Here is a 15,157-nt window from a genome sequence, read left to right as displayed (position 1 = left end):
GAGGGTCTGAAATCCGAAGTTCTTAAATCATATGACTAGTTTGATTTGCTTTCCCAAGGAAAATCTCTTAAATTTGCTGTGTATTCTTTCAGACATCCAGGTGATGACAGCAAAATGTTGGTTTGTGACATCTGTGACAAAGGCTATCACACGTTTTGCCTCCAACCAGCAATGGAGTCGATACCTACAAACGGCTGGAGGTGTAAGGTGAGCAATAACTTCAATCTGTTAACATCTAACTGCTTGTTTGGACAGTTCGTATTACACCTGATCAACCAACAACTGATAAATGCTTGTGACACATCTGGAAGCAATCGAATAATCTGCATATGTTTTGATTATAATGTACAGGATAACCTTTTTTTGCACCATCACACCTTCCTTTAATGCATTTTCATTTATACAGTCAAAGCTATGGGCCTTAGTTATCTGCTCTACTGATGGTATTCAGACCCGGCATTTTTACCTTACACCTGCATAAGCCTGTAGCTAGCTAGGCCTTTATTTAAAGATAAAGATCAAGTTCCAGTGATGTATCACAGCCCAAATGCAAAATCAGTCTGAGGCCTGAGCTGGAAGAGATGGTTTTCCCAATCAGGTCAAAGCTGCCTGGAAGTAGATACAGACCAAAAGGAGGTAGAAAAGAAGGGAGGGAGGCAGACGGCAGGAAGGCAGACGGCAGGAAACTATAGGCCGGTTAGTCTGATCTCAGTTTTTGGTAAGATTTTAGAGTGCATTATTATTAAGGATGAGATTGCGGAGTCCTTGAAAGTGGATGATAAAATCGGGTAGAATTAGCATGGCTTCATCAAAGAGAGGTCTCGCCTGACAAGTCTGTTAGAATTCTTTGAGGAGGTAACGAGTAAGTTAGACAAAGGAGAGCCAATGGACGTGATCCATTTGGATTTCCCGAAGGCCTTCAACAAGTTGCTGCACAAGAAGCTGCTAAATGAGATAATACCCTGTGGTGTTAGGGACAAGGTACTGTCAACGACATAGGATTGGCTGTTAAGAATGCTGAGAGTAGGGATAAAGGGGTCTTTTTCATGAAGGCAGCCAATGACTAATGGTGTTCTGTGGGGATCACTGTTGGAACCTTGACTATTCATGTTATACATTAATGATCTGGATGAAGGACCTGAAGTCATTGCTGTTAATCTTGTAGACGACACCATAGTTGGAGGAACAGGTATTGTTGAGGAAGCAGGAAGGTTGTCATTGCAGAAGGACTTGGGCATGCCAGGCAAGTGGGCAAAGAAGTGGCAGATGGAATACAATATGGGAAAATATGAGGTTAAACACTTTGGTAGGAAGAATAGAGACATAGGCTATTTTCTAAATGAGAAAAGGCTTCAGAAATCTGAAGCACAAGGAATTTCGGAGACCTGGTTCAGAATTCTCCAAGTTCTGTTGGTGGTTGAGAAGGCAGATGCAGTCTTGGCATTCATTTCAAGAGGACTGGAATACAATAACAGATGTATTGCTGAGGCTATATTCTGGTCAGACAAATTTGGGAATATTGTTTTGTATCCTCTGTCTCTTTTGAGAGAGTCCAAAGGAGGTTTACAAGAATAACTCCAGGGATGAAGGGCTTGTCACATGAGGAGCGGTTGAGGATGCTAGATCTGTACTCTGGAGTTTTGAAGGACGAGTGGGTATGTAACAGAAACTTACAGAATACTAAATGGCCTGGAGCGAGTGGATGAGGAGACAATCTTTCCAGTAGTAGGAAATAGCGAGACTCTGACCCGGGAGCACAGCCTCAGTGAAGGGATGAAGTTTTAGAATTGAGATGGAGGAGTTTCAGCCAGAGAGTAGTTAAACTGTAGAACTCATTGCTACTGAAGGAGGCCAAGTTTTTGAGTGTGTTTAAGACAGATAGGTTCTTGATTAGTAAGGGGATCAGTGGTTACAGGGAGAAGGCAGACAATGAGTTTGAAAAACATATCAGTCATGAACAGATCAGTGAGCTGATGGCCTAATTCTGCTACCACATCTTATGGTTTTGTGGTTTATGTTATGTTGTTAAAAGAGAATTATGAATTATTTTGTTTACTTGAGGACTAGTGGATGCGAGTGCTCCTTTGGGCTTTCCCTGCTGCAGGCTTCTTTCTGTCAGTTGTGGATTGTTGAGGACTCCTACCAGGCAAACTTCCAAATATGGAAATCTATTGTGAGTGATGGTTTGCCTACCTGAAAGGCCAGCCACAGATTCCTATTGGGAAATTGGCCGGCCGGCCACTCACTCACTGGGCTTCCCCTACTTCTCCTGTAGGAAAGGCCTGTTTCTCGTAATGAAGCACTCCCATCTGGCCCCACGTGTTTTAATAGTATTCGTTTCAACTGTTTATCATCATGTCAGTAAGAGATCCTTCACGCTATTAATAATCTGTATCAATGAAAAATTGAATGACTGAATAGATTTTTTTAAGATTCTTCACGAATGTACTTGACTAAAATTAATAAAGGAGAGAGAGAGAAAGAAGAAAAATGTCTAGAAATTTGGTGAATTAGTTGTCCATCAATATTTTGGCCACCAATCTTTTCTCCTTGGCCACTTTTGAAATCCCAACTAAAATAATTAGGTATAAAATTATTTTTCAAAAGTATTGAAAAGATATGTTCACTTGCCCAGAAAATTGTCCTCCACCTGTTTAACAAAAACAGTTTTATCTGGAAGACTGCTGTTTAATGGCTTAGGTACTTGAGTTTTTTTTTTAACCAGTAAAGCTTGTCCCTCCTGCTGTTGGTTCATGTTTGCCTTCAATGCATTTTCTGCTGGCTGAACATATTCTTAACTGTTGGGAGTCTGTTGTGGACTTACACTTAATGCTCAGCACTAAGTGTGCATGGTGAGAAGTCAGACAACACCAGGTTATAGTTCAACAGATTTATTTGTATCACAGGCTTTTAGAGCATTGCCTTTGCGTCAGGTGAAGTGGGAGAGGAGCACAGAGGCACTGAATTTATGGGCAGAGAGATCAAAAAATCATACAAAGTGGAGTGTCAACAGGCCGAATAATAGATCTCTGCAGGTGATCAAGAGTGTCAGATGGTGTGAGTAAAGTGTCAACAGCTGAATAACAAGCAAGGGGATGACCTATAATCCAATTAAAGGAGGTAGAGAGGTAATTACATAAAATCAAAAATAAGGTAGTGCTGGAGACAAACCAAATAACTGGAATAACATGCTAGGTAAAAGAGTTGTATGCCAAGGGTCTAAGCAGAGTAATTAGTAATCCAAACTGTATCAACTAATTAAGATGGAGAGATCATAACAATTTATCAAGGTGATGGTGTCAAAACAGGATAGTAAGGAAGATTCCACAGATACAGAACAGTATGGTGGGGTCCCCTGTAGCGCGACATGAGCCCAAGATAACGGTTGAGGCCGTCTTCGTGGGTACGGAATTTGGCTGTCAGTTTCTGCTCAGCGATTCTGTGTTGTTGTGTATCTCAAAGGCCGCCCTGGAGGGCATTTACCCAAAGACCAGAGGATGAACCTCCCCTGACTGGGAGGGAACATTCTCTTGTCTGGTGATTATTGTGCAGTTTCCATTCATCTGTTGTCGTAGCATCTGCATGGTCTCGCCCACATACCATGTCTTGGAGCATCATTGCCTGCAGTGTATGAGATAGACAGCATTGGCCGAGTCTGCCATGTACGTGGTTTTCCCACATGTGATGGCATTATTTGCCACAGCACAAGCAGCTGGGTTTGATTGCTTTGCAAGTTTGAAAGTTAGTTAAAGATTCAGAACCAGTCTTATTTGAGCACTATATTCCTTCAATTTCAATTGACTATTTGCTTTTCAGTATTGAAGTCAAGAATAATTTAAATTGATGTAGTCGTCCTAAAGGTTGTTCTGGGGAGGGAGTGAACAAGAAGCAAGGCATTGAAGAGAAGTTCATAGAACTGTTATGGTGCAGGAGGAGACCATTCAGCTTATTATGTTTTCACTGGTTCTTTGAATGACTATAATGATTTAGTGCCATTCTGTTGCCTTTTCTGCATGGCCCTGCTTATTATTTCTATTTTTTCTATTCACTCATGGAATGTGGGTATCTCTGGCTGTATTTAATGACTGTTGCTAGTTACCCTTGAGAAGGTGGTGGTGAGCTGTCATCTTGAACAGCTGCAGGCCATGTGCTGCGGGCAGAGTCTCAATGCCCTTAAGGAGGAAATTCAGGATTTTGACCCAACAATAGTGAAGGAATGGCAATATATTTCCAAGTCAGGATGGTGAGTGGCTTGGAGGGGAGCTTGCAGGTCGTGGTGTTCTCATATGTCTGCTGCCCTTGTCGTTCTAGTTGGAAGTGGTCATAGGTTTGGAAGGTGCTGTCTAAGGATATTTGGTGAATTTGTGCAGTACACCTTGCTACACACTGCTACTACTGAGTGTCAGTCATGGAGGGAGTGGATGCTTGTGGATGTGATGCCAATCAAGCAGGCTGCTTTGTCCTGGATGTTGTCAAGCTTCTTGAATATTGTTGGAACTGCATTCATCCAGTCAAGTGGGGAGTATTTCATCACACTCCTAACTTATGCGTTGTAGACAGGCTTTGAGAAGTCAGGAGGTGAGTTACTTGCTACAGGACTCGGAGCCTCTGACCTTCTCTTGTAGCCACTATCTTTGTATAGCAAGATCAGTTCACTTCTGTTCAGTGGTCATCCCAAAGATATTGATAGTAGGGCTTCAGTGATGGTAATGCTATTGAATGTCGAGGGATGGTGGTTAGATAGTCTCCAATCAGAGACTGTCACTGCCCGGCATTTGTATCGCGCAAATATTACTTCCACTTGTCAGCCTACGCCTGTGTACTATCCAGATCTTGTTGCATTTGAGCATGGATTGGTTCAGTATCTGAGGAGTTGCAGAAAATTGTGTGGTCATTGGCAAATATCTCCAGTTCTAATCTTATGATGGAGGGATGGTCATTGATGAAGCAACTGAAGATGATTGGGCCTAGGACACTACCCTGAGGAATTCCTGCAGAGATGGCCTGGAGCGGAGATGACTGACCACCTAAAACCACAACCATCTTCCTATGTGCCACGTATGACTCCAACCAGCGAGTGGTTTTGATTGATTTATTGTCACATGTACCAAAATGCAGTGAAAAGCTTTGTCTACGAGTGGCACAGGCAGATCATAGTAGGCAAAGGATGTACAGATCAAAAAGACTTAGAGGCATACAGGTTACATTGCACAGGGCATGCGCTAGACGAGATCAACGTTAGCAAGATCAGTGTTATTTGAGGTTAGAGTCCATTCATCAGCCTGCTTGTGCATGTGTTCAGGCTTCTGTATCCTCTGCCTGATGGAAGAGATTGTAGGAGATCGTTACCGGGGTCTGATGGGTCTTTGATGATGTTAGCAGCCTTTCTGCAGCAGCGAGCCATGTAAGTGGAGGCTATGGATGGAAACTTGGCTTCCATGATGGTCTTGGCTGTGCTTGCCACCTTCTGTAGTTTCTTACGCTCCTGGGCAGAGCAGTTGCTATACCAGGCTGTTATGCACCCGGACAGTATGTTTTCAATGGTGCATCGGTAGAAGTTGGTGAGGGACCTTGTGGACATGCCAGATTTCCTGAGCTGCCTGAGGAAGAAAAGGCATTGTTGTGCCTCCTTGAATGTCGCAGCTGCATGGGAAGTCTAGGGCAGGTTGTCAGTTATCACCACTGATGTACATTGATTCCAATTTATCTAGGGCTCTTTGATGCCGCACTTGGTAAAATGCAGCCTTGATGGCAAGGGCTGTCACTCTCATCTCACCTCTGGAATTCAGCTTTTTTGTCCATGTTACAGTATTTGGTTCAAACATGGTGTGCTTGACCCTGGAGGAACCCAAACTGGATGAGAGTGAGCAAGTTGTTTCTAAGCAGGTGCTGTTCGATAGCTCTATTGAGGATACCTGTCACTTTACTGACATTAGGGCAATAATTCGTTGGATTAGACTTATTCTACTTTTTGTATTACCCAAGGATATAACTTGGGTAACTTTCATATTGTTGGGTAGATGCCAATGTTGAAACCATTCTGGAAGAGCTTAGCTAAGGCAGTGGCAAGCTCTGGAGCACAAGTCTTTCAGTACTGTTGGTGGAAAGTTGTTGGGGCCCATTGCCTTTGCAGTATCCATTACTTCCAACTGTTTCTTGATAGCACGTGGAGTGAATCAACTTGGCTCAATACTGGCAGCTTAGAACCACTGGTGGAGACTGAGATGGATCATCCACTAGGCACTTCTGGCTGAAGATTGTTGTGACTGCTTCTGCCTTATCTGCTCTGTCAAGACAGTTCATGATTTTGAAAACTTGTTTCAAATCTTCTCTTAACCTTTTCACGAAGGAATACGGTTCCAATGTCTCAGTTCTATCTCCATACAACCCGCTGTGGTAGCGTGGCATAAATCTAGCTCCACTACTCCCAGAGTTGTACCGAATGTGGAACCTTTTCTTTGAAGATCTGTGTAGTATCCCAATATACCCGACTTTCAGACCAAGGTTGGTGGAAAACAAGGACCAGCTTTTTGATATTATTAATAATTAAGAATTAGTGTTTATTTTAACTAATTAGACTATAGCTACAAGTAGGCAGATGTAAACCACTGGTTTTTAACTCAAAGTCTAAACCCTTTATAAACCCCCCCTTCCTTACACATTCACAGATAAGCAAATAAGGAAATGATTGTCCTTCGGCTATCCAGGCCATTATTTTTATTCATTCACGTGATGAAGGCATCGCTGGTTAAGCCAGCATTTTTTGCTCCTCTGTAATTGCCCAGAAGACAGTTGAGAGCCAACCACATAGCTGTGGGTCTGGAGTAGCATGTAGATCAGACCAGGTAAGGATGGGAGTTTCGTTCCCTAAAGGAAATTCGTGAGCCTGATGGCTTTTTTCAACAATGGACAATGGTCATCATTAGACTCTTAATTCCAGATTTGTATTGAATTAAAATTCCACCATCTGCCGTGGTGAGATTCAAACCCAGGTCCCCAGGCATCACTCGGACTCTGGATTGATAGTCTGTGAGACTAATTAATTTACAAGTGCCCACTTACTTAAACCTGTCTATGTACCTTTGTAACCTCTGTAATGTTGTCTTTGCAACTTACCTTCCTACCTGCCTGTGTCATCAGCAAATTTAGCAGTCATATCTTAAACCAAGTCATTTATGTAAATTGTAAACAGTTAATGCCCCAGTACTGATCTCTCTGGCATGCCGCTCAGTACATCTTGCCAATCAAAAAATGACCAAATTTGCCTATTCTGATTTTTTGTTAGCTAGGCAAACTGCTATCCCGATTAATGTCTTATCACTTACACTGAGTTTTTAATACCCACCTGACCTTTGATTATAGCTTTTTATGATATTTCTCTTGGAAATCTCAGTGGAGCACATCAGCTGGCTCCCTTTTATCCACAGATCATCGCTTGGTGAAAGAACTCAGGTAACCTAGTTAAACATGATGTCCATTTCACCAGATCAGGCTGACACTGCCTGGTTATCTTTGAATTTTTCTGAGTGTCCTGCTGTAATGTGTTTAATAGCTTCAATATTTTCTCTCTTTTATAGATGTTAAGCTAACTGACCTATCCTTCTATCTGTTCCCTTTCTTAAATAAAGCAGTTACATTCACTACATTCCAATGTAATAGAACCTGCCCTGAATCTGTGGTGTAAGCCAACTACTTAACTATCTCACTAGTTACTTCCCTTCAAGATCCTAAGATGAAGTCCATCAGGATCTGGTGACCTTTCTGCCTGCAGTTCAAACAATTTGCTCATTAGTACTTCGCTGGTGTTCGTAATTTTTTTGAGTTCCTACCTTCCATTCCCTGATTTATGACACTTTCTTGGTATGTTACTTGTATTCTCTTTGCTAAAGACCGATGCAAAATAGCTCCTCCCCTTGGAAGTTTTCTTTCTTGTTGGGGTGTATGTACTCTGTGTGTATACCAAAATAGTCCCTTAAATGTCTACCACTATATCTCTAGTGATCCATCCCTTGACCGAACTTGCCAGTTCAGTTTAGCTGACTCTGCTCTCACACCCTTATAATTGCCCTTTAAGTTCAAAATACTAGTCTTGGACCCATTCTTCTGTCTTGCTAGCTGAATGTAAAATTCAGTCATATTCTGATTGCTGCTACCTAGGAGTGCCTTCATTATGAGGTTGTTATTTTGATCTATCTTGTTGCATAGTGCAGGTCCTAGAGTAGGCTGTTCTCTGGTTGGCTCAGAAGGTACTGTTTTAAGAAATTATTAGGAAAATATCCTGTGAACTATTCTACACTACATTTGCCCATGGGATGTGTGCTTTTTTTTAACCAGCCTTCTCAACTGGTTAAAATCCTCTATGATTAATGCTGTGCTTTTCCCAATTTGCTTTTTTTATGCTCCATCTACCATGTGTTTGTTAGGGTGCCAGTACACCATTTCTTTAAGTGACTTCTTGCCTTTATCATTACTCATCTCCACCCAAACTGCATCTACATCCCAATTTCCTGATTTAATTCATCTCTCTATATTGTATTGTAACTATCTTTTAATTAGCACAATGATTCATACACCTTTTCCAACATTCTGTTCTTAAATGCTTTGTGCCCTCAATATCCATTATTCAATTATATGTCTTTCTAATGGCTATCAAATCAAAATTATTTATTTCTACTAGTCCTATCATTTTTTTTCTGAATGCTATGTTCATTGAGATAAGAGCCTTCAGATTCGTTCTCTTATTATTTAATAATCTTTTGCCTTATTCATTGATTTACTCTGTGTATTCTCTCTTTCCCCCTTCTTGTTGTGGTCTGTTCTTCATATCCCCATTATACTTTTCTGCCTTCCCTGTATCTACACTTTAATATACAGCTTCTTCCCAAACTTGTTCTCTTGCCCCCACAATTAAATTTTAAAGCACCTTCTACATCCCTAGCTATGCAACTTACTAAGAACACATGCTGTGTCACTGTTCAGGTGTAGTTCATCCCCAAAGTACAGTCCCCACTTCCTCTGTACGGGTACCAGTGCCTTAAAAACCTGGACCTGCTCCAATCTTTAGGCCACACATTCATTACCCTGACCTTATTTACCCTGTGTTAATCTACAAGTGCCTTAGGTTATCTTGGTGTTTTTGCTTCTTAATTTGGTGCCAACCTCCACAAAATAACTGCAGAACTTTTTTCATGTCATGCCTATATTGTTTGTAACATTGACCACGATGACTGCATCTGCCCCAGCCCCAACACCCTGTTGTGTTTCAATTCCTGGTATTGGGCAGGCATCGAGCCTTCTGGGCTTTCACTTTTTGCTCCAGAGAAAGTTCGAGAACAGTCTAGCCTGCTCATTGAATTTGTTTAATTTCTTGACCTAAAGCGGTGGAAGCTTTGCTGCCTGTCAGTCCAATTGTTGGGTTATCTTTTAATAACGCAAAGCAGCTCTTCCTGTTTTGTCTCAAGTTGTCAATTTTTATCACCTTGTGATACCTCCGCTTTGGTCCTTGGTTGTCTATTTTACAGAAGAAAAAGCACTTCTTGTTAGTATTGTTATGATTTATATACAAGTTTTGCAAAGTGCTCTTGAAAGTATAATTCTCCAAATATACTCTTGCATCCTTTGAGCAAACACATGGCATCCATTTGGTTGTATCTAATAGTGATCTAGCTAAGCTTCACAGTTCAGCATGGGTTTTTTTGATTTATAGCCACATTATCAGTAGTCAATAATTAGCGCAATTTATTGAAAGTGCAGATATGCATATATTATTAGTTTTATTTCATACTAATGAGCACTTAATAAATTTCCAGCTTTCAGAATGCCTTTCCTCCATGTAAGAGTTGCATAAATGATTGAAAGTTAAAAAGAGAAACAACAGCATTGAAATGCAAATTGAAGAATTTGCTTAGATCATAGAATGAATAAAGTTAATCTTTATAGTTTTTGTGTTGAACTCTTCAGAAGTGCTTAAAACGCGTACTGTAGGTATATATTTAGTCTGGCAATGACCTTCCTTTCATGTCTCCTGCTCATGTCTCTGTCAGTTATTTTTTCCTCCAATTTTCAGGTACGGTGCTTCAGTAATAGTTTTTGGCATATCCTGTAAACTCAGGAGCACCTATCAATGCAGCATCACACCAGGGAGCCTTGTCCCCAGAAGCAATGTGAGTTTATGCCTGCAGTTCCCCATAAAGCCCTCTGAAATGTGCCTCCTGTCAGCACAATAGAGCTGAAGCATGCTGTACAAGTAAAACCTAGTTAACAATTTGACTTGAATGCAAGTCTACATCACAGAATTGCTTGTAACATGATTTGGCACTAAATGTCAGTCTGGGTCAGGGTTATCGAAGCATGATTAAAGCGGAAAGTAGAAAGTTCTTCTGGTGAGGTGGGCTTTTGAGGGTGGGTTTGGGTGGTGGGTGCAGTGCCGTTCTGAGGTTGGATGCAATGGAAACAGAAGGTTTACTTCAATTCTAATTTGATGCTGGCATTGAGTTTCAAATATGGAATAAGTTTCTTGTCACTTTTCACCACTAATTTGTACCCCTTCTTTGCCTCCTTCCTCCTAAACAAAAACAAAACTGAAATTACATTAAATTTTTCATTGTGTATCAAACCTTCAAGTACTGCACACTGAGTCTTAGCAAATACTGTTTATTGCTACTTAGCATTAGTGATCTCACTGTTCTGTAGATAGAATGCAAACTTGTTAAGCAGGCTGAAATAAGACAAAAAAAGTTCCTTTCATTTTCAGGTTGAGAACTAAAGGATTGATTGTGATGGACAATTTGACCAATGTTTTCTCGTTCCTCATTGTCTTTATTCTCATTATTGTCCAGACTTTCTTGTTGAACCTACGGACCCTCTTCCAGTAAAGGCCCCCAAGTCAATTGCCAAATCCTGATTGAATCTTTCCTAGCAATATTCATGACCGTTTCTCGCACTGACCTCAGTGTAGCCCATTTCAAAACACTGTTTTGCCTCTCTTGATATTCATCGGTTAGTTTACTGCCTTCCCCACTGTAGTTACAAACCGATTCCAAGAACTCTTCAGAATTCATAAAATAGCCGATCTACAAATTTTATTTCTGAACTAGTGGCACTGGACAACAAGCTGCGTACCACAGTCTGCCTTCTATGCACATGAGCATTCATCAAATATCTTTCAACCAAATGCTTTGGAAATATACGAAGTTGGATAATTCCTAAGGCTACACCAATCTCCTTAAACAATAGCAAAAAAGGAGTTAAAATAACCAATTATCCAACATCTGTAAAATAAATGACTTGTTTTATTTTCACTTACAGATGCTGACTGATTTGTGTACTTCTTAAATTTGCTGTTTGTCTTAGATTTCCATTATCTCTCATTTTGCTTCATTATTTATAAACTGCTTTGTCATACTGTATCGTTAATAGGCTTACATTAATTGGTTCTTTAACTTTGTTATACCTATCAAATGTAATGATTAAACTTTCTCTTTTTTCTTCACTTCAGAATTGCAGGGTGTGTGTTGACTGTGGCGCACGGACCAGCACTCATTGGCACCATAATTGTTCACTTTGTGCTAACTGTTACCAGCAGCAAGACCACAGCCTGTCCTGTCCACACTGCGACAAGACGTGCTATCAAGATTCCCAGAAAGATGTGTTGCATTGTCAGATTTGCAAGAGGTGAGGAGATTTCTCCAACTCGGTAGTTAACCTTAGTTGCATTGAAGATTGCCTATTGCTTATATAATTTTCTTCTTTTGATTCTTTTTCCATTGTCTTTTCACTTGCTTTTTGACCATCCAGTTAGTATGTGATTTAAGTATTGTCTACTCTACTGACCTTGTCAATCTGCTTATTGTTGAGTACAGTAATGTTGAGTAACTGGAGTATTTGGAAATGGGTTGGTTTGGATTAACTATTTGCATGTAGAAGCATAGATGTTAATGTTCATGATTTTAAATGATATGATGGCAGCATGAATAAAGAGCAGTGAACATTTTATACAGCATCTTTCACCAACAGTGGGCATCCCAAAGCACTTTAGAGCCATTGAAATACTTAATTGTAGTTATTGTGGGAATACTGTAGGAAAACGGTGATGCAGCTTTGCCAGTTCCCAATTTGTGCTTTGGAAGATGTTCCACAGTGTCCCTCTGGATTAGGAATGCATTGACAGCTTCTTGCCTCAACATACGTTTGGTTATTTTATAACAATTCTGCAACTTTTTTTGAAACCATTAAGATAGCTTTAAGTTAATGTGCAAGTCAAATGTTAATATATACTATCCATATTTCATATTGTAAGGAATGTTACTGTTTTGTTACGTTTTACTGTGTATTCAAGAAGGTGTAATTTGAACACACTGATCTTGAGGAAATCTGTAGTAATTTTTGACTACTTACTATTGTTACAGCACAGAAGAGAGCCATTTAGCTCATTGTGTTTGTACGTTCTGTAAAGGAGCAATTCACTGAGAGATGCCTGTCTTCTCCCTTTATCCCTTAGATTCATCCTTTTCAGATAATCCAGTTCCTCCTTGTATGCCTTGATTAAACCTGCCTCCACCCATTGTTACAAAAACAGAAGTTGCTGTAAAAGCCCAGCAGGTCTGGCAGCATCTCTTAAGAAAAAATCAGAGTTAATGTTTCGGGTCCGGTGACCCTTCTTCAGTTTTGAGGAAACGGTCACCGGACCCAAAAAGTTAACTCTGATTTTTTTTCTTCACCGATGCTGCCAGACCTCCTAAACTTTTCCAGCAACTTCTGTTTTTGTTCCTGATTTCCAGCATCTGCAATTCTTTCAGTTTTTATTTAGTATCCCACCTGTTGTTAGCCAGCTTATTTCCTAGTCTAACTATTTATTGAGTGAAAGAAACATTTTTATGTTGTCATTGCTTATTTTGATCATTTGCTTATTTTGATCATTTGCTTAAAATCCAAGTTCTTGTGTTCTCCATTCTTCCACCAAGAGGGTCTTTTACCCGTCTACTTTATCAAGGCCCCACATGATTTTTAAAATGTCTTTCATAGCAAAGACAGCATCTGTTTTAAGAGTCAACCACATTGCTGTAGGTGTGCGTTCAGATATATGTTAGAATATGAAGGATGGTAAATTTCTTTTTAGATGGTTGTTGGAACAATTGATATTAGTTGTCATAGCCACCATGACTGAGACTAGAGGCTTTGTATTCAATTTTATTAATGCAATTTAAATTACACCTTTGGTAGAACTGCAACCCATTTTCCCAGTTCATTAGCCTTTGAATTACTTGTCCAGTGTAATACCTCCATCAAACTTCTTCTTGTTTTCTTCACTAAGAGAGCAGGAATGACTTCTCCAGTGTCATGCATTCTCTCTCTCATGCATGCACACTCTCTGTCACACGCATGCACTTTGTCTCACTGTCCACTATTACCATTAACTCGGGATCAACTTCGGTTCAGTGAAGGGTGTGGGAGACATACCTAGAACAACACTAGGCATACTAAAATATGAGGTGTCAACCTGAAGCTACAACTAAGGACTATTTATTTGCCAAATAGCATAGGCATTATTTTGTAGATAGGGCTAAATGATTCCGCAATCATTGGGTCAGATCTAAACTCTACAACCCTGCCACATCTCGTCGTGAATCTTGGGAGGACAGTTAGATAACTCAGTGGACAGAACGCTCCACAAATAACCTCTCATAACTGGAGAACAAAACATCAGTGCAAAAGATAAAGCTGAATAATCTTCAGACAGAACTGATGAGTAAATCATCCACCTCTGCTTCCTCTGAAGGTGCCCAACATCATAGATGCCAATCATCAGTCAATTTGATTCACTCCACGTGATATCAAGAAACAGCTGAAGGTGCTGCACACCACAAAGGCTGTGGGCATTGACACAATGCCAGCAATAGTGCTGATGACTTATGCTCCAGAACTTGCCGAGTCCCTAGTAAAGCTGTTTCAGTGCAGCTACAGCATTGGCATCTACATGACGTTGTGGAAAATTGCCCAGATATGCCCTGTTCACAAAAAGCAAGACAAATTCAACCCGGCTAATTACCACTGTACTTGTAGAAAGATGTTCATGCATTGGGAGCAGTACTCTGGCGTACAGGACTAGAGCTCATTTTGTATGGAGTTGGAGAGAGAGATCAGGTGAAGCCTAAAATTCAGAGTTGTTCTCCACTTGTGACATGCAAGATCTGTTTGTGATTTCCCATTTTCTTTTGTTTACTTCCTCCTTTCTTGCATTTTATGGCTTTCTTTGCTTGTATCTTTTTGACATATTAAGTGCCTTCTCCATCTAAGATTTGAACATAATTCATGCAAGCAGCCACTTCTGTAAGGAGTGTGACTCAGTTTAATTATTAATTCTTTGAGGATGTGACAAAACACCTCAATGAAGGTAGAGCAGTGGGTGTGATGTATATGGATTTTAGCAAGGTATTTGATGAGGTTCCCCATGTTAGGGTCATTCAGAAAGTAAGGAGGCATGGGATTCAGGGAAATTTGGCTGTCTGGATACAGAATTGGCTGTCCAAAGAAGACAGAGGGTGGTAGTACATGGAAAATAATCAGCCTGGAGCTCAGTGACCAGTGGTGTTCCGCAGGGATCTGTTCTGGGACCTCTGCTCTTTGTGATCCTTATAAATGACTTGGATGAGGAAGTGGAAGGGTGGGTACGTAAGTTTACCGATGATGCGAAGGTTGGTGGAGTTGTGGACAGAGTGGAGGGCTATTCCTTAGAGGATTGTTTGCTTAAAAGAAAAATGAGTTTTTTGTCTTTAAATTATCGAATCCTTTTCACCATTTAATTGTTTATAACTGTCTTCACAGTGATGCTGATCACCTACTGTGGAGAGTCATTTGAGCATGCTGCCTTGGAAGACAGATTGTTAGTAGACAAAAGGAGATAATTCAGTCCTTCTTTGCACTTTTAATCCCAAAACCCCACGAGAAATGTCTTGTATGAAATACTCTTCCCAGGTTGAGCAGTTGGACAGTTGATGTATTGCCAGGATTGTACGTTGTTGCTGCTAGCCTGCTAATAAAGCGAGCAAAAGCGGCTTTGGCTTTAACACTCCTTTTTCTGTTTCAGATCTTTTTGTTAATCATTTGATATAATGGAATTGTTGTAAATACTGAGTTTAAAAGTTGCATTGAAGTCTTG

The 15,157-nt window shown here is 40.4% G+C and overlaps 1 protein-coding gene across 3 annotated transcripts in view; it reads left to right on the top strand.

Annotated features, from left to right (window-relative positions):
• Positions 1–11,677, top strand: part of LOC109936458 (histone-lysine N-methyltransferase 2C-like) — a 304,428-nt gene extending 292,751 nt beyond the window's left edge. For 2 of the 3 annotated variants that reach the window (XM_048606795.1, XM_048606794.1), the window contains exons 10-11: positions 93–207; positions 11,498–11,677. In XM_048606795.1, coding sequence (XP_048462752.1) covers positions 93–207; positions 11,498–11,677 — 295 coding nt within the window. Of the gene's footprint in view, positions 1–92; positions 208–10,066; positions 10,145–11,497 lie in introns of those variants that run through there. The other variant, XM_048606796.1, reaches the window with a different exon arrangement.
• Positions 11,678–15,157: the final 3,480 nt, after the last annotated feature.

The sequence above is a fragment of the Rhincodon typus genome, chromosome 2 (assembly GCF_021869965.1).
Source record: "Rhincodon typus isolate 14 chromosome 2, sRhiTyp1.1, whole genome shotgun sequence".
NCBI classification, from domain to species: Eukaryota; Metazoa; Chordata; class Chondrichthyes; order Orectolobiformes; family Rhincodontidae; genus Rhincodon; species Rhincodon typus.
The sequence above is the reverse complement of the archived record's forward strand: the minus strand, read 5'-3'. Positions and strand labels throughout refer to the sequence as shown.